Below are 25000 nucleotides of genomic sequence, written 5' to 3' on the forward strand. Positions count from 1 at the left end.
GGTGAAAAACATGCAAGGGAGGAAAACATGCCAGAACCCAAGAACCAAGAGGTGGACGGACCTCATAGGCCCCGAGCACGAAGGGGATGAAAAAATACGTGAAATGCAAAAAACCAGGCGACCAGGGGGCCGAAAACATTGTTGAAATGCAAGGAATTCTTCTTCTTCTGGTTCTTGTTCTTCTCAGAATCAGAATTACTTTAATAATCCCCAATCTCCACAATGAATTGCATTTTTGGGGGCCTGAACATGCACGAAAACTCACTAAAATTTGCACACGCATCAGTCGTGGTGAAAAGTTACGTATTTTAAAGGTTTCGCAAATGGGCGTGGCAAAATGGCTCTGTAGCGCCCCCTAATGTCAAGCCCCGGAACAGCGTTTTATGTACATGTATAAAATTTGGTGGGTTCATGTATCTCTTCGAGACGGACAAAAAAGTCTCTTGGAGTGATGACCTAAACCAAACAGGAAGTCGGCCATATTGGATTTTTCACGCAGTTTTGGCAATTTACAGGGGACGTAAATGAACGAACTAGTCCGAGGGGGTTGAAGCGATCGACTTCAAACTTGGTCAGCTGGTAGAGAAGGCATCAACGATGAAAAGTTATTAAAGGTCTCTACAGATTTGGAACGGTTTGGGCGTGGCGAGCTGTCAAAGTTCACTGTCTCGCCATGACTCGCCATGAAACAGGAAGTTGTTAATAACTTGACTGTACATGATCCAATCAGCACCAAACTTGACATGTCTGATGAGAGTCCCGCCCTGAACACGTCTACATGTCAATATTCATTCACAGTCATAGCGCCACCTGGTGGCAACAGGAAATGCTATGTTTTACAATCCATATATTTATATTTATATTTATATTTATATTTATATTTATATTTGCTATTTTTTGTCTTTTCTATTGCTTTGTTTCTTTCACTCTCCCTGTTTATATTGTTGCTGCTGTAACAAGAAAATTTCCCCCTATGGGGGATAAAATAAAGAAGTCTAAGTCTAAGTCTAAGTCTAAGTCTAAGTCTAAGTTTTACATTATGATGGCTCAAGGCCAGCCACTTTATCAGATCCACTTCAAATTTGGTCAGGGAAGCCTCAAGATGTCGATGTTGGTCTGGAGCGAACACCGTGAGTCTCCGTCAAAAGCTGTTGCCGTGACGACCAAATTTTCCTTCGCCATGAGCATTAAAAGTGCTGTAACTCCACTGTACAAGATCCTATCTTCACCAAATTTATACAGTTTGATGACTGTCCAGCTCTGAAGACATGTACATGCCCATTTTGAACCATAGTCATAGCGCCACCTAGTGGTGGGAGGAAGTGCATGTTTTCCCCCTATGGGGGATCAAATAAAGAAAGTCTAAAGTCTAAAGTCTAAAGTTTTATTCTCGGACGTCTCTCTCTCAGCAGGTTAACCACAGACACCTCAAATTTGGACCAAACATTCTCAAGACGTGGATGATGCAAAGTTATGATGCTGTTGACGTTTCGTCAGACGCTGTCACCATGGCAACGTTGTTCGCCATGAAACAGGAAATTGCTATAACTTCAGTGTACATTATCCAATCTGTTTCAAACTTGTCACGCTTAATAACAGTCCCGGTCTGAAAACATTAGATGCCAATTACTGACCACAGTCATTACGCCACCTGGTGGCAACAGGAAGTAACACGTCTATGGCAATGATCATTTGATTTGCGCGACATTTTCACAGTGTAGTCAACACTTCATATACTGGAATATAGGACGTCATTAGCGGCTGTTCTTTGGTGCCACATAGGGGACGCAGGAAGTGACGTGTAACTCCTTCACGCGCTGTCCAAAATACATGAACATTCTGGCTCGCGTGGAAGGGTCGGAGTCCGGCGGTGGGGCAGAGCCGCCACACGCCCTGACGTGCACGGAGGTGCGAGGGCCCTCCAACACTGCTTGCAGCTTTAATTATTGTTACTATTATTATAATTATATAATACAGCTCCTCACTCTGAGTGTACATGTTGTTATATATTATTATATATAATTATTATTATTATTATTATTATTATTATATAATACAGCTCCTCACTCTGAGTGTACATGTTGTTATATATTATTATATATAATAATAATAATAATTATTATTATTATTATTATTATATAATACAGCTCCTCACTCTGAGTGTACATGTTGTTATATATTATTATATATAATTATAATTATTATTATAATTATTATTATTATTATTATTATATAATACAGCTCCTCACTCTGAGTGTACATGTTGTTATATATTATTATTAGTAGTAGTAGTTACGGTGGCTGGGAGGTGCAAAACAATTTTACAATACAAGAAACACTTTTACAAAGCTGGAGACAAATTTACATTTTAGAAAACATTTTTACAAATCAGAAAACAAAATTACATTGCCATAACACATTTACATGTCCTGAGACAAATTTACATTTGAGAAAACAAATTTACAAGACGTGAAACACTTTTACAAACGCAGAGACAAATTTACAAGTGACGAAACACTTTTACAAGCGGCCGAAACAAATTTACAAGTAACTTTTTCAACCGGAAAGGGAATGTACCGCGTTAATCGGCTTATATGTTCGCCACAAAACGGGCAAAAGACCGCTTCGTGGGTCCATCGCGGGTACATTCCCTTTCCGGTTGAAAAAGTTACTTGCGGCCGAAACAAATTTACAAGTAACTTTTTCAACCGGAAAGGGAATGTACCAACTGTCGAGTAGAACCGGAAGTGATAAGGAGTTCATGGCGACCCACAATTTGTCTCGGCGTTTGTAAAAGTGTTTCACGTCTTGTAAATTTGTTTTCTCAAATGTAAATTTGTCTCAGGACTTGTAAATGTGTTATGGCAATGTAATTTTGTTTTCTGATTTGTAAAAATGTTTTCTAAAATGTAAATTTGTCTCAGGACTTGTAAATGTGTTATGGCAATGTAATTTTGTTTTCTGATTTGTAAAAATGTTTTCTAAAATGTAAATCTGTCTCAGGACTTGTAAATGTGTTATGGCAATGTAATTTTGTTTTCTGATTTGTAAAAATGTTTTCTAAAATGTAAATTTGTCTCCAGCTTTGTAAAAGTGTTTCTCGTATTGTAAAATTGTTTTGCACCTCCCGGCCACCGTAAGTAGTGGTATTATTTGTATCATTATTATTATTATCATTATTATTACTTTTGTGTTTGAAATTTATTCTTATTCTTTTGGAGCTGTGTGTAACAAAAAGCAATTTCCCCCTTGGGATTATTAAAGGAATTCTGATTCTGTTCTGGTGAACAGTCGCTTTCATGACTCATCCAGTGACATCACTCCCTGATTGGCCAATCAGTGGCCTGCAGTCTGGTGACATCACATTCACAGCTCGACTCAGCTCGCTGGGAACCAGAGGAGGGACTAAAACAGTTCCTGGTACCAGGAACTAAAACAGTACCTGTTACCAGGGACTATCACCTGGTACCAGGAACTAAAACAGTACCTGGTACCAGGGACTATCACCTGGTACCAGGAACTAAAACAGTACCTGGTACCAGGGACTATCACCTGGTACCAGATACTATCACCTGGTACCAGGAACTAAAACAGTATCTGGTACTGTTTCAAGTCAAGTAGGTACTAGTGGAAACGTGCCATAATTGGCTCCTTCTCCTCCTCAGCCTCCTTCTCCTCCTCCTCCTCAGCCTCCTTCTCCTCCTCTTCCTCAGCCTCCTCCTCCTCTTCCTCAGCCTCCTTCTCCTCCTCCTCAGCCTCCTTCTCCTCCTCCTCAGCCTCCTTCTCCTCCTCCTCCTCAGTCTTCCTCAGCCTTGGTGCTCAGAGAGATGGATTTCCTCTTTCTGCAATGTGCTAATCAACCATTATGATCCACTATGATCACCAACGTTGATCTACTGATCATAGATCATGATCAGTAGATTCTATGCACTGAACAATGTTTTAAACTTTACAGTCACACGTATGAAGAATCCTGAAAGTACAAATGTCAGGTACTTCAGTGTACTTTGTTCCTCTCCACCACAGAGATCATGTGACAGCGGTCACAAGCCAACATGCTGCTTTTAAATCAGAGAATTTGTGTTCGTGTCGTGTTTCTATTGAGGCTCTGCAGCCGTTTTGTCTCTTTATTGTAAAAACACAGCTTTTATTTTGAAAGACAGTGATAATCCATTGTAACATTGACAGTCAGAGATCAATATGTGCTTCCACATATTTGTGTCACACCTGGATCCTGCAGTGTGATGTAACACATTAGGCTCCGCCCTCCCCAGGTGACCTTCAGTTTGAAAAGTCAGAATGAGTCTTTGTCACTACATCAGGGTGTGGAGGCTGTTCGGGCCCTCTGATTGGCCGAACCTGCTGACTGTGGCCGTCTGCTCTGCAGCGCAACCTCGTTCCCTCATCTCCTTGGTCCCTAATGTCCTTGGTCCCTTGTGTCCATGGTCCCTCGTGTCCTTGGTCCCTCGTGTCCTAGGTCCCTCGTGTCTTTGGTCCCTCGTGTCCTTGGTCCCTCGTGTCCTTGGTCCCTAATGTCCTTGGTGCCTCGTGTCCTTGGTCTCTAATGTCCTTGGTCCCTCGTGTCCTTGGTCCCCAATGTCCTTGGTCCCTAATGTCCATGGTCCCTTGTGTCCTTGGTCCCTCCCTAATGTCCTTGGTCCCTCGTGTCCTTGGTCCCTCCCTAATGCCCTTGGTCCCTAGTGTCCTTGGTCCCTCGTGTCCTTGGTCCCTTGTGTCCTTGGTCCCCAATGTCCTTGGTCCCTCGTGTCCTTGGTCCCTAGTGTCCTTGGTCCCTAATGTCCTTGGTCCCTCGTGTCTTTGGTCCCTAATGTCCTTCTTCCCCAATGTCCTTGGTCCCCAATGTCCTTGGTCCCTAATGTCCTTGGTCCCTCGTGTCCTTGGTCCCTAGTGTCCTTAGTCCCTCGTGTCCTTGGTCCCTCGTATCCTTGGTCCCTAATGTCCTCGGTCCCTCGTGTCCTTGGTCCTTAATGTCCTTGGTTCCTAATGTCCATGGTCCCTTGTGTCCTTGGTCCCTCCCTAATGTCCTTGGTCCCTAGTGTCCTTGGTCCCTCGTGTCCTTGGTCCCTAATGTCCTTGGTGCCTCGTGTCTTTGGTCCCTAATGTCCTTGGTCCCTAGATTAGATTAGATTAGATTCAACTTTATTGTCATTACACCTGTACAGTACAAGGCAATGAAATGCAGTTTGGCATCTAACCAGAAGTTTCCTTGGTCCCTAATGTCCTTGGTCCCTCGTGTCCTTGGTCCCTAGTGTCCTTGGTCCCTAATGTCCTTGGTGCCTCGTGTCCTTGGTCCCTAGTGTCCTTGGTCCCTAATGTCCTTGGTCCCTCGTGTCTTTGGTCCCTAATGACTAAAGTGGTAAAAGTCTCCTCTGGGATCGAACAGGATCAATAATTCAATCACAAATCAATAACTAACATTACGAAAATGTTTACATCAGCCATCATTCCTGTTAAATACACCAATCAATAATGAGTGATATTGATCACATGGAAACAAACTCCCACTATGGTAACCAACACAGTTGATGATGTCATAAACCAATAAATGGATCAGCATGCAGCAGGGGGTGGGGTCATGTCACCTCACGGGTTGTCATGGTTACTGACAGGTGTGGGCGAGGCTCAAATTGACCTCTGGCCTGAGCAGAAACAAACCTTCACATTGAAAACAGGTGTCATTGCCCTTTAACCTGTCTGAGTGTAGTCCTGCCACCTGGTGGCTGTCAGCCAATGGAACAGGAGAGGCGGGGCTTCACTGATGCTACACTACGCTAACTAAACCTACCCACAATTCATAGTTCCAGTGCAACAGCTCAGCTAACTAATAATTAACTATTGATTAGAGTGCACCGTGGGCTAACAGGCTACCCACTAGCTTAGCATGATCATTAGCCACAGTGCACCAGAGGCTAACAGAGACCTGACTAAGCTAACGGCTAACGAGCAGCTGATTGGTTCAGATTGTCGTGGAAAGACTTTGATCCCTGATTAAAGTTGATATGTAGTTTCAGTAGAAATGAGTCCGAGCCTCCAGCTGTGGACGGACAGCGACAGTAGCAGCAAACATCAGAGCCTCAGCTTACGTTTCAATAGGAAAAGCTGAAATATTAAGGAAAGGAGGTGAAATATTATGACAGTTTGAATGTTTGTAGAATATTTGTGCACATCTTTGAGGTGTCATGAGCTTCCAGCTGTACGATACCAACACTAATAACATTTAAAGAATAAAGGTCTGAAACAGTCATAGTTATAATATTTTGAAAATAAAGCTGAAATATTTGTTAAATGAAGTCAAATAGTTCAGTACCAAAGCTCTGACATCACTGGAGGAGAGGATTCTTTCATCCTTCAACATGATGATTCAACATGCACCGTAGCTCCGCCCACAGCTGGTCAGCTCTGCCTTCCTATTGGTCAGAACTCCTGATTGTCATAATCAAAGTATTGATCAGTTATCAGAGGTTTTATTGCTCTCACAGTGACCAGTGTTCACTTTGCTGGTTTAAATAAAGCTGTCTTCATTCAAATATCCCAGCAGACATCAGTAACAAAGCTACAACTGCTTCTCAATAAAGTTTGATTCGAAAGCACACTGCCGCCATAAAGGTATCTGTATAGCAGCTAACGGGCTAACGGGCTAACGGTAGCACCAACCGGAAGACATTTCTGACATCTTCATCATCTTTCCCAGCATGCCTTTGGCATCCTCAGTTCCCCTCTGACCTTTCACCCTGAGATTCATGTCGCTACGACAACCATCCCATCAACACGCCGCCGCGATGCTGGTCAGACGCCATCATCATCATCATCACCGTCATCGTCCTCGTCATCGTCACAGCAGTGCAGCAAAAACACACAGTGTGTGTGTCAGTGCTCGTTGGGCATGTGTCTGATGGTGTGTGTGTGTGTGTGTGTGTGTGTCTGATGGTGTGTGTGTGTGTGTCTGATGGTGTGTGTGTGTGTGTCTCATGGTGTGTGTGTGTGTGTGTGTGTCTGATGGTGTGTGTGTGTGTGTGTGTGTGTGTGTCTGTCTGATGGCGTGTGTGTGTGTGTGTCTGATGGCGTGTGTGTATGTGTGTGTGTGTGTCTGATGGTGTGTGTGTGTGTGTGTGTCTGATGGTGTGTGTGTGTGTGTGTGTGTGTCTGATGGCGTGTGTGTGTGTGTGTGTGTGTGTCTGATGGTGTGTGTGTGTGTGTGTCTGATGGTGTGTGTGTGTGTGTGTCTGATGGTGTGTGTGTGTGTGTGTGTGTGTCTGATGGTGTGTGTGTGTGTGTGTGTGTGTGTGTGTGTGTGTGTGTGTGTGTGAGTGTGTGAGAGTGTGTGTGTGTGTGTGTGTGTGTCAGTGCTCGTTGGGCATGTGTCTGATGGTGTGGAAGATCCAGTCCATCTTGGTGCTCCAGCCTCCATGATGAGCGTCGTTCATCTGTTTAGTGAAATACTCCAATGCCTCCTGCTGGCTCTTCTCTGACAGACAGACAGGTGGACAGACAGACAGACAGACAGGTAGACAGATGATGTGAGACGTGAAAATCATGTTCCTTGTTCAGTTTCTAAATGTGTTGACACTCTCGGTTCCACGAAGAGTTCCCGTCTGTCCCTCTTCTTCATCATCATCATCATCATCATCATCATCATCATCATCATCATCTTCATCTTCATCTTCATCATCATCATCATCATCACAGTCCTCCACTCAGGGACCAATGATTGATCAATAGTGATTACTACTGATCATTAGTAATCATTATTGATCAGTACAAGATCTGATCTCGTGTATTAAAGTGTTTCCTCTTTTTGTCGAAGCTTTGTATTTGTCACAGTTTCACTTCCTGTTTCACTTCCTGTTTACTTTTTAGGAATGTTTGTCTTTAGGACAAAATATTGTCACAAGTTTGATAACTTTATTTAGAATCAATCAATCAATTAATCAATGATCAGTCTGTTTCTCTCTCCAGCTCCAGGTCACAGCAGTGTTCTCTCAGACTGTTTCCATAAAGAGCAGCTCAGAACAAACTCTTTCATTCAGAGACCAAAGATTCAGGAATTCAACAGGAAGGATTCAAGAATCCACACAGAGCATCATCAGATCAGTCTGTCTGCACCTGTCTGTCCTGTCTGTCTCCCTGTCTGTCTGTCTGCACCTGTCTGTCCTGTCTGTCTGTCTGCACCTGTCTGTCCTGTCTGTCCTGTCTGTCTCCCTGTCTGTCTGTCTTACCCAGTGCCAGCGTCTTCCTCAGGTAGGCGATGTCGTCGAAGCTCTGCAGCTCGGGCATGCCGCAGCCCAGCAGGAGGGAGAAGAGATTGATGAAGAGGCTGGCGTGCTGCCGGATGGCCAGGTAGGCTTTATAACACATCTCCTGGAACCTGACACACACAAGGGAGCTGAGAGTGAGACGGGCAGGCGCTGCGACAGAACGGCCAGCATTAGACAGGTGAGGTGAAGGCGAGACCTCTCGAACTCCTTGGTCTTAGTCGACTCCTGAACTCCTTTACTGATGACGATGAGGAAGTCCTGCGTCAGGACGAAGGGCACTCGCTCCCTCTTATATCCAAACTTCTTCTTCTTATGATCCAGGAAGTGACCAAAGTCAATGTGGAAGAGCTGGAGGAGGAGGAGGAGGAGGAGGAGGAGGAGGAGGAGGAAGGATGCATTAGAGGAGGAGGGGTCAGGGGAGGAGCCAGTGTGAGGACACGCCCTCCTGAGGCTCACCTGTCCGTTCTCCTTCACCATGATGTTGGAGTTGTGTCGGTCTCCAATTCCCAGAATGAACGTCGCTACACAGTAACCTGCACAAGACCTGGTGAACAGGTCGATGGCTCGGTCATACCTGAGAGACAGACAGGGGGTCAGACAGACAGACAGACAGACAGGGGTCATACCTGAGAGACAGACAGGGGGTCAGACAGACAGACAGACAGGGGTCATACCTGAGAGACAGACAGGGGGTCAGACAGACAGGGGTCATACCGGAGAGACAGACAGGGGGTCAGACAGACAGACAGACTGGGGGGCATACCTGAGAGACAGACAGACAGGGGGTCATACCTGAGAGACAGACAGACAGAGACAGGGGGTCATACCTGACAGACAGACAGACAGACAGACAGACAGACAGACACTCACCCCTCTCCTCGGTTCTTGTCTTTGATCCAGTGGTGCAGAGTGTTGGAGTTGAACTGCAGCGCCCCCTTCAGGCCTCCTTTACACTGAATCTGCATGATGGTGAAACTGTTCTTCACCACCTCAATCAGACCCACACAGTCCCCGATGGACAGGCAGCCGTAAGGCAGCATGCTGACACACACACACACACACACACACACACACACACACACACACACACGCTTGGTTAAACAGGTGTGAGGTGATGTCACACAGGTGAGTCTCTGATGATGTCACAGGGTCTCACCGCAGGTCCAGTCCCTGGTTCTGCCAGATGTTCTCCATAATCTTAATGATCTGCAGAGTTAGCATGTCCTGACGCAGGTCTGCAACATACAAACACAGATGACACACTACATTACCCACAATCCCTGAGCAGAGCTCCCCATTAGCATGCTTAGCATTCTCCACTGAAACCCCTGCTGTCATTAGCACTGAGCTAGCTACCATCTCCGTTCTTGAAGATGATCTCGTTGTTGGTGAAGAGCAGCTCGGACATGATGTCGGGGTTCTCCCAGTTCAACCACAGGGGGCGCTTCGCCGACGACATGATTCTGCACTCCTCCAACCTGGAGACAGACACTTCGCTTCAAATCATCTGCAATCATCCAACTCCTCCTCCTGAGTTACTTAGTTACCTGAGGTTTCCCAGCTGGTGAACAGGGTTAAGAGGAGAGACGAATCCCTGCAGAGCCTCCATGTAATCTGGACGGGACATGTGTTCAACCAGGAACTTCATCTGAGTCTGGAACCAATCACAACACAGCACAGATGTCCACGTCACCTACTTACTTTACACTTTGTATTTAACTTTTCAACTTTGTACTGTACTCTGGCAAAGTATTTTCCTTCAGGATCAATAAAGTTGATCTTATCTGATCACATCTTTGCTCAAATGTAAAAACATTTAATTCATAAGAGAAAAAATGTGATTTTGAGTTTTTATACTTTCTGTGTTTCGTCCTTCTTCTCCTGCTTCAGTGTGTCAGTCAGATTCACCAGTTTATCCATGGCCTCCACCTGCACACACACACACACACACACACACACACACACACACACACACACACACATTATTGGGTTAGGGTTAGTACAGTATCATATTTAGCCACCAAATGGCAGCAGCTTCAAATTAAAGGACAGTTTGCCTGAAACGTTCAAAGGGACTACAAACAAAAACACACATCAATGACCAATCACAGCGCAGAGACACAAGGATGCTGGGCGATCTTGTGCGTCCAGGTGTGTCAGTGCTCACCTGTCTGTTCAGGTGTTTCAGGTACATGCCACAGGCTCTGCAGAAAGCTTCCAACAGCAGACCGAAACGCCGGGACACTGTCTTGTTGTGCATCTCTGACCTGAGAACAGCGTTTCTATTAGTGTGAACACAAGTTACCATTCACAGAAAGCAGCTCCACTAACTAGAACCAGTACGTCTTTATTTGTTAGTGATCCAGGAAGCAGATAAAGATAAATTCTATAGTTTTTGGTGAACTGTTCCTTTATTCCACAGGTTATGTGTCTCACTTGAGATGCCAGAAGAAGAAGTGTCCTATCCTCTGATTGGTCAGAGCCTTCTTGATCAGGAAACGGGCCAGGGGATTGTCCAGGTACATCTCGTACTTCAACACCTGCAAGCACACAATGGAAATTCTTTGTTTCAGTCCGTAGATCACAGAAAACGCTGGTGATTAGAATAAAAACTGATCACATTAGAAGATTTCAGAAAGTTGTCTCTGAACATTATTTTTCATAGCCTGCTTTGTTTCCCAGAAGCACAGCTCTACAGAGACTTTAAGGGTTGTGGAACAGAACCACATCATCAGCATACAGTTTAACACCAGGACACCTGACCCACAGACAAATGGCGCGTTTCCACCAGCACTACTCGGCTCGACTCGACTCGACTCGGTTTGGTTGTTTCCATTACAGTAGCGTACCACTTCAAAGTGGGGGGGTCGTCATAGCAAGGTGGGACTCGAGTCGAATCGAGGCGAGTCGAGTCGAGTCGAGCTGAGTCGAGTCGAGTCGAGTACTGCTGGCTTTAACGCACCTGTGGGTCACAAACTCACCTGGACGAGCTGCAGCAGATACTGAGACAGCTTGTCGTCCGTCAAACTTTGGACGAGGCAGCGCAGAGCAAATTCTCTGACCATAGGATCAGGAAAGTTACAGTCCAACAACTCCAGAGCTGACTCAGACTCCATCAGAGGCCACTCCTTCAACAAACAGTACATCTGAAGGGACAGACAGGAGAGAGGCAGACAGGCAGACAGACAGCTCGTGAGATGAATGGACAAGATATAAAAAGCGTCCTGACTGTGAGGCTGTGTTTTGCACCTGCGACACTTCATCTCTGGAGTTCCATTTGACAGACAGAAGCAGCTTTGGGAGAGACTCTGGGATGTTAACACAGTAGTGCCTGCAGAGAGAGACAGGTAGAGACACAGACAGTAAGACAGTCAGGTAAAGACAAGCAGAGACAGGTAGAGACACAGACACAGACAGTAAGACAGCCAGGTAAAGACAAACAGAGACAGGTGGAGACAGGTAGAAATAATTGTCTTTAAGTCCATCTCTGTGTGTAAACTGTCCAAATTAAGCCCCTCCCCCACCCGTGCCTCCAGTTAGGCCCCGCCCCCACGTGTGTCTTCAGTTAGGCCCCTCCCCCACCTGTGTCTCCAGAGGAAGTCCTTCTCCTGCTCGGACAGCTCGTAGAGAGGATCTCTGGAGCAGAGAGAACGAAGCTGCTCTGCATCGGCTGCTGAAACACTGCTGTCACAGGCCAGACGACTGCTCTGAGACAGGGAGACAGGCAGAGCAACAGAGACAGACAGGCAGAAGGACAGGGAGACAGGCGGGATAGAGGGAGGGAGACAGCTGCAGCAGTTAGTATACATACTGATATACATGTGTTACCAGGCTGCGGCAGTAGTTGTCTTAGCCCCCCCCCCCCCTTGACCGGCACCTTTAGCTCTCAGCAGAGAACCTTCAGCTGCTTCACCTGCTAACGTGACCTCAGACAGGCACCAGGCACCAGGCACCAGACACCAGGCACCAGGCACCAGACACCAGGCACCAGGCACCAGGCACCAGACACCAGGCACCAGGCACCAGGCACCAGGCACCAGACACCAGGCACCAGGCACCAGACACCAGACACCAGGTACCAGGCACCAGGCACCAGACACCAGACACCAGACACCAGGTACCAGGCACCAGGCACCAGACACCAGACACCAGGTACCAGCTCCTTCCTCATGGACACCAGGTCTCTGATGTTCTTGGTTTGTGTGCTGGAACCTCCTTCAAATCCCACCAGAGGTTCTCTGACGGACACTCTGGTATCTTCCTGGACTTCCTCTGAAGCCTTGATGGTCTCTGAGGAATGTTTGGGGTCTTTGTCCTCTTGGAAGATCCAATGACCTCCGAGTTCCAGCTTCCTGACAGACGGCCTGATGTTCTCCTGGAGTTCCCGATACTTGATGAGTCCATCTTGTCCTGCCTACATGCTTCACTGTAGGCAGGATGTTCTTCAGCGTCTGCCTCATCCTTCCTCCTCCAGACAAACCGCTGATCCACAGACCTGAAATGGTCCCGTTTGGTTTCATCACAACAGAATCCCAAAACTTCTGGAGCTCATTTCTACAGTTTCCAGCACATTGGATCCACCTGGTGTTGTTTTGGGTCAGCGGTGGTGAACATGTAAGAGTTCAAGTGTTTAGGATGAGAGAGACAGACAGGCAGAGAGACAGACAGGTGTAGAGGCCTTAAGTGTTTAGGATGAGAGAGACAGACAGGTGTAGAGGCCTCACTGTAGAAGCTGCCACCACGTGTGGCTGCAGGTCTTTGGGTCAGATCACCTTCCTCTTTCTTCCTTCCTCTTCCTGCCCCGTGCAGCTCGTGTAGCTCCTTTAGCTTTGAACTGTGACCTTTGCTTCCAGCAGCATCTCTGGGAACATTCAGTGCCTTTGCTGTCTTTCTGGATCTTTTCCCAGGACAATCATCTCCTCTCTTAACTTTTTGGACCCTTCTCTTGACTTACCCAGATTTCTAACATGCAACCAGATGTCCCTGTGAACAAACCAGCCAGTATTTGATGTGTTCCATCTCAAGCCCACTCGATGAACCCATTCATTGGAGTAGTTGTATCAGATGTGCTTGAAACAACACCTGATTTTCAAATGAGTGCTCTTATGAGTGAGTTTCCTCAGGGCGTTGAATCATTTGGAGTCTTCATTAAAAGTGACATTTTGTGTTGAATGTATAGAAACCACCTGTAATATTAGCTGTATATCCTGTATATTTCTGTGTGTGTTACCAGGCCGTGGCAGTAGTTGTAGCCCAGCTCTCTGCTGATGGTCCAGTTAGCGTGTTCTTCTATCTGCTGCTCGTCAGGAAACACAACGGTCTGATTAAACCAGGAGAACTCGAGCTCCACACACGGCGTCTCCTGCACACGACACATCAGTGACATCAATCATCTCATCAGCTCCATCAACCAGTAACATAGACAGATAGACAGACAGACAGACAGACAGACAGACAGACAGACATATTGTGTACCTTGTTGGGATTCGAACCGGCGACTCCAATGGGATTGAGCAGGTCCTCGAGGCCGTGAGGGACGGGCCAGAGACTCAGAGCCACTTTACCTGAAACCAGAACGTCTGTGTAGTCAAAGAAGTTCACGTTCCCCCAGGCCAGAGGACAGTGCTCCTGACAGACAGACAGACAGACAGGTGAAGAGAGACAGACAGGTTAACTGAACCACTCCTTGACAGATACCGTCATGCGTCCTGGTCTCCTTCCTTTCCTTCTTTACCTCCTTGGCTCCTTTCCTTCCCTTCACAGAGCAGATAGATAGACAGAGTCTGGCTGAGCGAGGGAGGTCAGACAGGTAGATGTCATAGGTCAGCCACTCGTTCCACCTGCACACAGACAGACAGGTGGCCAGACATGTGGACGGGGAGATACACAGACAGGCAGGTGTACTGTGTGTGTGTGTGTGTGTGTGTGTTACCGAGGGTTGGAGCAGGGAACTCTCTGGGTGTTGACATTGTCACAGAGCGGCTCTCCACCGTGATAGATACCTGTCCTCACATAGATCTGCAGGTAGAGAGACAGACAGACAGGTACAGAGACAGAGGGGTAGACAGACGGGTAGACAGACCGATAGACAGACAGATAGAGAGACAGGTACAGAGACAGAGGGGTAGACAGACAGGTAGACAGATAGAGAGAGAGACAGGTACAGAGACAGAGGGGTAGACAGACAGATAGAGAGACAGGTACAGAGACAGAGGGGTAGACAGACAGGTAGACAGACAGATATAGAGACCGGTACAGAGACAGAGGGGTAGACAGACAGGTCGGCAGACAGATAGACAGACAGTCAGGTAGAGAGGGAGACAGACAGACAGACATCAGGTCTTATGTTAAGTTCAGCTCCTTGGTTAGTTAGTGGTTGGTTAGAGGTTAGAGTTTAGTTAGCTGTTAGTTAGTGGTTGGTTAGAGGTTAGTTAGTCATTGGTCAACACTGCTGAAAACAGACAGTTCTACATGTAACATGTTCTATTCTACATGTAATCATCTGCACATACATGAGAGGGCAAATCGGGGGGGGGGTGAAATATGTTTGTAGTGTCGCTGTCCTGTGAGAACCACGTATCTCCAAACAGAAAACCAGCCTGTTCCCAACTCTGTGACTAAACATGTTCCAGCTAATCACAGAGGGTCTGAAGAACCCTATTACCCTAACTATTACCCCTACTATTGCCCTAACTATTGCTTTAACTATTGCCCTAACTATTGCTTTAACTATTGCCCTAACTATTACCCTAACTACTACCCTAACTATTACCCCTACTATTGCCCTAACTATTGCTTTAACTATTGCCCTAACTATTATCCTAATTACTACCCTAACTATTACCCCTACTATTGCCCTAACTATTGCACTAACTACTACCCTAACTATCGCCCTAACTATTGCCCTAACTACTACCCTAACTATCGCCCTAACTATTGCCCTAATTACTACCCTAACTATTGCCCTAACTATTACCCTAGGAGGATTTATCGTTCATCCCTCAGTTCACCACAAACATTCAGCACCATCACAGCCGGAGATACGAGGTATCAGCGGACAGGATGATGAACTGAAGCTGTCAGACAGACGTGGTGCCATAAAAAGTACATTTACAGAACGTTACAGTTCCCTAATATTTATTTTTACAGTGAGACAAATTGACTCGTTTGATAAGAACTGACGGAACAGGAACACTTCAGGACAGACAGACCATTCACGTTCACACAGGGACTCTGGCTGAGACTAATGAGGTTCCGTAAGACAATGAGAACATGACACGGAACAGAAAACATGACAAAAGGAGACATGACGAGATGAGAACATGAAAACACGAGAAAACAATATGAGAACAGAACAAATGAGAACAGGAGAACATGAGAACAGTGCGTGACAAACTGACTATGTCAATGTCTCTGATGTTCTTATGAAGACATGAGAACACACAAACACAGGACCACAGACATGAGACCGTGGACGATGAGAACAGGAGACCATGAGAATAGGAGACCATGAGAACAGGAGTCCATGGGAACAGGAGACCATGAGAATAGGAGACCATGAGAACAGGAGTCCATGAGAACACGAGTCCATGGGAACAGGAGAACCCAGAAGGACAGAAGACGATGAGAACAGGAGTCCATGAGAACAGGAGACCGTGGAAACAGGAGGCCATGGGAACAGGAGACCATGAGAACAGGAGTCCATGGGAACAGAAGAACCCAGAAGGACATGAGATCATGAGAACAGGAGACGATGAGAACAGGAGTCCATGGGAACAGGAGTCCATGGGAACAGGAGAACCCAGAAGGACAGGAGACCATGAGAACAGGAGACCATGAGAACAGGGGTCCATGAGAACAGGAGAACCCAGAAGGACAGGAGACCATGAGAACAGGAGTCCATGAGAACAGGAGTCCATGAGAACCCAGAAGGACAGGAGACCATGAGAACAGGAGTCCATGAGAACCCAGAAGGACAGGAGACCATGAGAACAGGAGAACCCAGAAGGATAGGAGACCATGAGAACAGGAGAACCCAGAAGGACAGGAGACCATGAGAACAGGAGAACCCAGAAGGACAGGACAGGCAGGCGGACCTTGTCGATGTCTCTGATGTTGACGTTGACGTAGGTGGCGCAGAGCAGTCGGACCCTCAGCAGAGTATTGAAGGCCCACAGAGAACGAGGAGGAGAACCATCACCTCCTCCTGGACACGGAGATGGCTGAGGAGTCCGACGACTGAAACACAAGCATACCTGGCTAAAGTACACCTGTACACCCTCCTGATTGGCTGTGATACGAGGGTCAGAGATGCTGATTGGCTGCTGTACCTGTACGAAGGCGTGACAAAGCCAGAGGCAGGGAGCTGAGAGTATAGACTGTCTTTGGAGACCAGCATCAGGTGAGGAAGACGACCTACTATGATACAAGAGCGGATGTACTGTAGAGAGACAGGTGAGGGGGAGACAGGTAGAGATGGTGAGACAGGTAGAGACAGTGGGACAGGTTGTACTGAAAGCTTGTGTTTGAGTGAAATTGTTACCTTGTACTGACTGAGAGGATATTTCTCCAACAGGTACTCATCACAGCCACACACCTGAGGAGACAGACAGGCAGGCAGGTGGGTCAGGGAGAAAGACAGACAGAAAGGCAGACAGAAGAGTAGACAGACAGACAGACAGACAGACAGACAGACAGGTGTACCTTCAGGATGTACTGGCCCTGGTACTCCTGGACACACAGGCGGAGCTGTTGAGGTGACAGGTGCATTGATCGGCTCTTCTTCCTGATGGACTCTGCGATCAGCTGCTCAGGTAAACTGTCGTGACTCACCTGGACACAGACACAGAACAGATCATCACACCTGGATGATAACTGGTTCGTCTCTCAGGTGGATGCAGGTTTTTATGTTGTTTGGCCTGTCCAGTGATTCTCATTCCACCTGATTACAGAAACTGGAACAGTTCACTGGCATAAGAGGAACCACATTAAGCTGCTTTAAGTCCTATTGATCAGATCGATCAGTTTGTACACATTAACAATGAGTCCTCTGTCCACACTAAGGTTAGACATGGAGTTCCACAAGGTTCAGTGCTTGGATCGATACTATTTACCTTATATATGTTTCCTCTGGGTAATATTATCAGGAAGCACTCCATTAATTTCCACTGTTATGCAGATGATACACAATTATACTGATCAATAAAGCCAGATGAACCCAAACAGTTGACTAAACTTGACTAGAGCACTGTGCTCCAAGACTGCAGGTCTACTGGTGGTTCCTAAAGTCCTCTAAAGTAGTGATGGAGCCAGAGCTTTCAGCTATCAGGCTCCTCTCCTGTGGAACCTCCTTCCAGTCTGGGTTCGGGGGGGCAGACACCCTCTCTACATTAAGAGTGGACTAAAAACCTTCCTTAGTGATGAAGCCTATAGTTCAGGACTGGATCAGGTCTTGGACCAGCCCCTAGTTATGCTGCTATAGGCTCAGACTGCTGGGGGACTCCCATGATGCACTGGGCTCCTCTCTCCTTCTCTTCCTCTCCATGTCTCTTTAATGTCTGTTACTAACTTGGTATCTTCCCCGGAGCCTTTCTGTGCTTTTCTCATCCCTCTGGTTCCTGTGGATCCTGGTCCTGGTTCTCCTGCTGTGGTTCTCTGGTTCCTGTGGATCCTGGTCCTGGTTCTCCTGCTGTGGTTCTCTGGTTCCTGTGGATCCTGGTCCTGGTTCTGCTGCTGTGGTTCTCTGGTTCCTGTGGATCCTGGTCCAGGTTCTCCTGCTATGGTTCTCTGGTTCCTGTGGATCCTGGTCCTGGTTCTCCTGCTGTGGTTCTCTGGTTCCTGTGGATCCTGTTCCTGGTTCTCCTGCTGTGGTTCTCTGGTTCCTGTGGATCCTGGTCCTGGTTCTCCTGCTGTGGTTCTCTGGTTCCTGTGGATCCTGGTCCTGGTTCTGCTGCTGTGGTTCTCTGGTTCCTGTGGATCCTGGTCCTGGTTCTGCTGCTGTGGTTCTCTGGTTCCTGTGGATCCTGGTCCTGGTTCTCCTGCTGTGGTTCTCTGGCTTCATGAATCACTGCTGCGGTCAGCCACTCTCAGTGTTACCATATTAGTTGTTAGTATGTTGGTTACTCTCTCTGTCTCTCTCTCTCTGTGTCTCTCTCTCTCTCTGTCTGTCTCTCTCTCTCTGTCTCTCTCTCTCTGTCTGTCTCTCTCTCTCTGTCTGTCTCTCTCTCTCTGTCTCTCTCTCTCTCTCTCTCTGTGTGTCTCTCTCTCTCTCTGTCTGTCTCTCTCTCTCTGTCTGTCTCTCTCTCTGTCTCTCTCTCTCTGTCTGTCTCTCTGTCTGTCTGTCTCTCTCTCTCTGTCCCTCTCTGTCTGTCTGTCTCTCTCTCTCTCTGTCTCTCTCTCTCTCTCTCTCTCCCTCTCTCTCCAACCTCCACCCAACACAGACCTTGACAGAAAGCCGCCCACATCCGAGTCTGGTTCTGTTCTTCCTCCACTGTTGCCTAATATAATATTATTCTATTCTATTCATCCTTCATGTTGAATTCCTGAATCGTTGGTCTCTCTCTTAATCTAAAAGTTTGGTCTAGACCTGCTCTTTATGGAAAGCGTCTTGAGATAACGTTGATATGAATTGGCGCTCTATAAATAAAGATTGATTGACTGATTGGCCCAAGTAGATGTGAACTAATCAAACGCTATCCATAGTTTCCTCATAATTACTTTTTCAAATGATACAGTTCTGTCTAAATTAAGTTCTATCCTCAGTCCAGAACCGAACCAGAAGTGCTGGGTTCTGTCTGGCTGCAGGGTTCCCTGAATGTCAGGTAGTCTGAGGCGGTCTGATGAAGCTCAACTTGCACGACTTGTATCAACTTGAGCACAAACACTGACAGAGGTCCTGTAACTAGCTACTGGCACATGGAATCTGCACAAGATCAGGTGACACTGCTGAACCCTGGAAACAACTGAGGTCTGGAATGAAGCTCCAGAGACAAACCAGCATAAAGGTGTTTGGTGTTCACAGTCAGGATGAGACCAAAGAAGACATGGACACCAACCAGCAGCTTGTTTGGTGTAAATCCTGATGTAGGCATACAGGACTGTGGAGTCCACAGAGGGACCTGCACCTGATGGAGGACCGTGGGACTGTGGAGTCCACAGAGGGACCTGCACCTGATGGAGGACCGTGGGACTGTGGAGTCCACAGAGGGACCTGGACCTGATGGAGGACCGTGGGACTGTGGAGTCCACAGAGGGACCTGCACCTGATGGTGGACCGTGGGACTGTGGAGTCCACAGAGGGACCTGGACCTGATGGAGGACCATGGGACTGTGGAGTCCACAGAGGGACCTGGACCTGATGGAAGACTGTGGGACTGTGGAGTCCTGGACCTGATGGAGATCTGAGCTTCAGTCTGAACTTCAGTCACAGTCTGACTTACCTTTATGGTGTATTTCTGTTTGGAGTTCGATGGAGACACAATCACCCAGATGGTCACGATCAACCTCCCTGCAGAGAGACAGGTAGAGAGAGACAGGTGGAAAAGAGAGAGACAGTTAGACATGATCTTACTCTTTGATATTTTCTATCCTTCTAACCTTCCCAGAATTTATAGTTTTCCTCAAAGTTTCTCACTTGACTCCATGGAAACAGGCCAACTGTTTGGTGATCTGTCGCTGAGGACCCCAGGGGCCACAGGGGCACCTGCGCCTTCAGGTTATTGTTACTAGAAATGCACGACCAATCAATCAGCCGATGGCGGCCCGTCAGTCTCACATCCAACCAATTCTGTAACGGTCATGTTTACACACATGAGCACACGATGGTTAGCCATGTTGTTGGCTTGCTAATCTGCTAACCTGCACTGATTCTGAGATAACTGGTTCTGTTGTGAAGAACATTAACAATAACATCATGGAGTCCTTTCGTCGTGGGCTAGTTAAAGTTAGCATGGTTGCCTTTGTTTCTTCAGATGAAAGATGGAAAACACGAAGGTTGCAACTCAGTGAAATCAGCTTGTGGGACTCGACTACCTGTCCAACAGTTGGCCAATGAAATTGATCCTGAGAGGGTGTCAGAGCCTGGGGTGGGGTTGTGGCAGAAGTGTGTTGAAAAACGTGGGATATACTGGAATTCATTTCCAGGTGGATTTTATTTGAACAAAAAACTGTGTTGAGTAAGCTGGAGCATTTTTTATTTCAAGACTTGTCTGAGAGACAGAGAAATTTAGTTAGTCTTAGAGTTAGTTAAGTTTTAGAAAGAAAGAAATTCAGAATCAACCAAAACCAGAATCAGCAGGTCAGACTTTTAAAAATCAGAATCAGAAAAGAAAAGAAAATCAATGTCCCAAACTGTCCCAGCTTTCTTTTGGGCAGTAATAGATTATGGGTTCAGGTTATCGTGTTTTCTTGCTGATCTTGTGCTGAACCTTTTTGGTCTGATTTTTTTTTGGGGGCCCTTTGAGAAATAATTGGCCCTCAGTTCTACATTTGTTTACGGGCCAAGAGTTCAGCCCCTGGCTGGTCTAGTAAGGTGAGTACCTTTGTCCAGCTTGCTGTAGATATGCTGTGGGAGTTGGGGGCTCGATTCAACATTGGGGGGGTAAACGTAGAGTGCCTGGCTGTGGGCCCCTCCCCCCTCCCTTTCCTCCATGGCCTCTCTGCACACACCCAGTATGGAGCGGCGGAAATCCTGAACCTCCGGGTCCTTCATCATCTCAAACTCACAGACCGGCATCCCGATGGCAAACCCTGCACACAACGATGGATGTAGTTTGAGCCGGGGGACTCTGGGAAATGGAGTTTGGTTAGAGGTGAGGTCATTTGGTACAGTGATGATGTCATGGGACAACTAGGAGCTGAAATGGTGATGGCAATGTAGTCTCTGGCTGGGAGGCCTTGTTTGGTTCTGTTCAGACTCCTACCAGAACTAGAGCTCTCTTTGATTCTGTTCAGAGAGCCAGAGAAGCTCCATTTTGTCCTCTTTGGTCCAAACTGGGCTAATTTGAGAACCAAACTGACCATGTTTGGACTATCCCTGGTTGACCATTTATTGGAACAGCCTTGGAACAGCCATCTTGGCCTTGGTGGGCCAAAACTGGATCCACACCAGTTCACTTTGGCTTCAGTCAAGTCCCGAGTCTTGATTGGTCCCGTTTGTCATCAATGGTTCCGAAGAGTTTGGGCAGTGATGGTTTTCAGCCAACCAATGCTGTCTAACGCCAGGTTTGGCGTAGTGACTGTATGGTGGCTGATGAGGTGTTTGGTGACTGTCCAATGGCTGTCCAGACATGTGATGACAGGTGAAGATGTGTTCAGTAAGGTGTGCGTTACCTATCTCTCGGTTCAGGATCTTCTCCTCCCGGTTACCCAGCGGCTCGATGACCTTCAGGATCGGGTGAAACAGTCTAAGGTCACATAGCCGCCGGGTCTCATCGTAAAACTCCTCCCTCTCCGCCTCCTGGGTCACGCCCACAAAGATGTAGCAGGACTCCTCCTGGCCAATCAGAGAGCAGAGATTTTTACCATTGTTACCAGTGAGAGGCGGGGCCAAAGGTCAGACAGCAGTGTACCTGCAGCAGGTGGTACAGTGGGTACTTCCTGGCCTCAGTGAAGAGCTGCTGCTTGATGCTGATAAGAGGAGTTTCTCTGAGACACTCGAGACTCACCATCATCCCTGAAGCACAAGGAACACAGTGAGAGAGCAGAACACGGAACCCTAACAGAACAGAAGGGAACAGAAGACAGTAGAACAAACTGGTACCGTTTGGTAGGCAGCAGTCCACCAGGATGCGGGGGGGCATCAGGTGGAGCCCCCACAGCTCCCCTGACGATGGCCTGGGTGCCATGGCAACCACCAATCACAAGCTGCCTCACCTCAGCGCTGGGCTACCTGGATGGACAGACGGACGGACAGTCAGTCAGTTAGACGGACAGACAGACAGTTCTCTGTGTACTGAACCATGGTGGCCTGGTCCCTATAAACTGGAACATATTCAGGTCTAAGTGGGAACCTGTTTAGCTTTCTTTGACCCTCTTTGGCACTTCAGATTGCAAACACCTGACCCTGGACCTGGATTTAGTACCACCTCCTGAGTAGAACCCAAACTGAGAACAGGGAAAACAAACGCAGAACCAAAGACTGGACACTGGACCACTTTAGTCCACCTTCTGTATCTGACTGTCGTGTTTTCAGCCCAATGAAGATCCTCTTTCCTGTTGCATCAAACTTCGAGTTTTCTTAAAAGGACGACGACTTTCACACAAGAAAAGAACAATTTTAAATATTTCATCACTAACTCATGATGTGAAATGTTGCAATACTGGTTCTGTATTTCATATAAAAGTGTCCAAAAGCCACTGATTTGAAATGTTGCACCATTTTTACGACACACTGACGTGATAATTTGTGGTCCATCACATTTGTTTGTTATTTAAAACGTTCACAATAATTTACATTAACTGACATCATGTGAATGTGCCACATTTATTTCATGTGCAAGAGCAGATCATCAAGTTTTCACATTTTGTCACATTTACTGACGTCATGTGACTTTCTAGCATGTGAAATGTTCCACATCCTGTTCTGATAATCATCTTTCAGGAAGAACAAAAGGATTCATTTCATTCAGTCACGTTTTTACGACAGTAGTTTATTTTTGTCGGTGAATTCTTCTGTTTCTGAATGAACGTCTTCTGTTGTTCAAACATCTCTGTGTGTTTGTCCCGTTTGAGTCGTTTGTGTTGTTTTAGACGATGTGTGACGTCGTTCTCTGCTCATTTCTCTTCTGTCATGTTCATGTCTCCATGTCGTCTCACTGTCTTTGTGTCTTTTCATTGAAGCGTTGAACAAAGAGCAGAAAGTAGGACACACACACACACACAGGAAACATACACGTGTTTCCTGTGTGTGTGTGTGTGTGGGTTTCTTTATACCATCAGACTGCACAACACCCAGCAACTCCTAACGGCAGAGACCGTTACCATGGTGCATCATAACCACCAATAGCTCATTTTTGTATATTTGTCTTTTTCTTTTCACTGGAATTTCTCACTGTAAATTCGAGTTTCCTTTGTAGCTGTTGTGTAAATGTGAATTTCCCCTTTGGGGATGAATAGAGGTGCATCTTCATCTTCCCCTGTGTGTGTGTGTGTGTGTGTGTGTGTGTGTGTGTGTGTGTGTCTCTCAGGAAGCTTCCTCCTTCCTTCCGTTTTCTTCCTGTTTACCTGCTGCTGCTAAAGGACCGTATATATATATACACATATATATATACACATATATATATATATATATATATATATATATATATATATATGTGTGTGTGTGTATGTACACACACACACACACATACACACATATATACGTTGGTTTGGACACACCCTCTCATTCAGTGTTTTGTTGTGGGCCCATGCTCGTAGCTCCTTCAGCCGTTTGAGGAGTCTGGATGTGCAGGCTGCTGTTTGGATGAGGGTGGTGACATCATCCTTATATACAGTCTGTCTGACATCTGACCCCTCGGACCGTCTGTCTTCCGCCTATCAGGAGCATCTCGAATGGATTTGCTCCCAGATCATCGCTGACTGTTCCATGCAGCCAGGAAACCCTGGGACTTCTCGGAACTGGTGTCAACATACTTGTTCGACAGGAGGTAGTTGGTCATGCGTCTGGCCAAGATGGAGAAGAAGATTCAGGTCTTGAACACCATGAACTCCATTTGGTCCGGTACTGATGCTGCTCTTGCACGTTCTATGACCTGTTTCACTTCTAACCACCTGGCTGGTGACGTGTCAAATTCCGCGGAGGGCTCAGGTGAGCGAGGAACGTGGCCTGGTGATCCAAGGGGCTTTGCTCTTCAGTCGTCGCTCAGCTGGTCTTTGATGTGGTGTTCCAGCTCCTGCTTGGTCTTCTTCTCCTGCAGGAGGCTGAAAGCGTATTTGAAGGGGTCCTGGAAGAAGCAGGCCCTTGCTCAGCAGATCCTCCTGATGGCAGCAGATCTTCCTGATGGCATCAGATCCTTCATCCAGAGGATCCTCCTCATCCAGAGGATTCTCTTCATCCAGAGGATCCTCTTCAGAACCCAAAAGTCTTGATTTAACCAGTGACAGAACCTCTGAACCAGAACTGAGACTGAAGGTTTTTACCTGCTGCTGGAGCTCCATTACTGATCGTTTAATTACAACCTTCAGACCACAAAGACCACAGAGACCACAGGCCACAGAGACCACTGACAACAAAGACCACAGACCACAAAAACCACAGACCACAAAGACCATAGACCACAGAGACCATAAAGGCCACAGAGACCACAAAGGCCACAGAGACCACAGAGACCACAGACCACAAAGACCACAGGCCATAGACCACAAAGACCACAGAGTCCACAGACCACAAAGACCACAGAGACCACAGGCCATAGACCACAAAGACCACAGAGACCACAGGCCGTAGACCACAAAGACCACAGACCACAGAGACCACAGAGACCATAAAGACCACAGAGAAAACAGACCACAAAGACCACAGAGACCACAGAGACTACAGAGACCACAGGCCGTAGACCACAAAGACCACAGTCATGATGTAACATGTTTGTCAACACAGATCAGGTAAACAGGAAGCAGGTAAACACCTTATCTATAAACATTATGTATAATGTGATTACACCAATAAAATATGTCAACATGAAATACATTACATCATTAGCACCTCCTCCTCTTCTTCCCCTCTC

General features: G+C 46.9%; 1 protein-coding gene across 1 annotated transcript in view; it reads right to left on the reverse strand.

Annotated features, from left to right (window-relative positions):
- Positions 1-6351: 6351 nt before the first annotated feature.
- The window catches only part of LOC139222504 (phosphatidylinositol 4,5-bisphosphate 3-kinase catalytic subunit alpha isoform-like), a 19100-nt gene continuing 451 nt past the window's right edge, over positions 6352-25000 (reverse strand). The window contains exons 2-28 of the mRNA XM_070854281.1: positions 22036-22164; positions 21845-21948; positions 21606-21768; positions 20814-21023; positions 19715-19782; positions 16980-17108; positions 16819-16872; positions 16607-16716; positions 16373-16514; positions 14209-14294; positions 14011-14116; positions 13752-13904; positions 13507-13638; positions 11859-11983; positions 11526-11607; positions 11258-11422; positions 10713-10816; positions 10444-10543; positions 10134-10205; positions 9824-9930; positions 9633-9754; positions 9433-9511; positions 9147-9317; positions 8733-8850; positions 8473-8624; positions 8238-8386; positions 6352-7486 (exon numbers count right to left, since the gene is read on the reverse strand). Of these exons, the coding sequence (XP_070710382.1) occupies positions 7362-7486; positions 8238-8386; positions 8473-8624; positions 8733-8850; positions 9147-9317; positions 9433-9511; positions 9633-9754; positions 9824-9930; positions 10134-10205; positions 10444-10543; positions 10713-10816; positions 11258-11422; positions 11526-11607; positions 11859-11983; positions 13507-13638; positions 13752-13904; positions 14011-14116; positions 14209-14294; positions 16373-16514; positions 16607-16716; positions 16819-16872; positions 16980-17108; positions 19715-19782; positions 20814-21023; positions 21606-21768; positions 21845-21948; positions 22036-22120 (3213 nt within the window). The 5' untranslated portion in view covers positions 22121-22164 and the 3' untranslated portion in view covers positions 6352-7361. The remainder of the gene's footprint in view (positions 7487-8237; positions 8387-8472; positions 8625-8732; positions 8851-9146; positions 9318-9432; positions 9512-9632; positions 9755-9823; positions 9931-10133; positions 10206-10443; positions 10544-10712; positions 10817-11257; positions 11423-11525; positions 11608-11858; positions 11984-13506; positions 13639-13751; positions 13905-14010; positions 14117-14208; positions 14295-16372; positions 16515-16606; positions 16717-16818; positions 16873-16979; positions 17109-19714; positions 19783-20813; positions 21024-21605; positions 21769-21844; positions 21949-22035; positions 22165-25000) is intronic.

This window comes from Pempheris klunzingeri, chromosome 23 (assembly GCF_042242105.1).
Source record: "Pempheris klunzingeri isolate RE-2024b chromosome 23, fPemKlu1.hap1, whole genome shotgun sequence".
NCBI lineage: Eukaryota > Metazoa > Chordata > Actinopteri > Acropomatiformes > Pempheridae > Pempheris > Pempheris klunzingeri.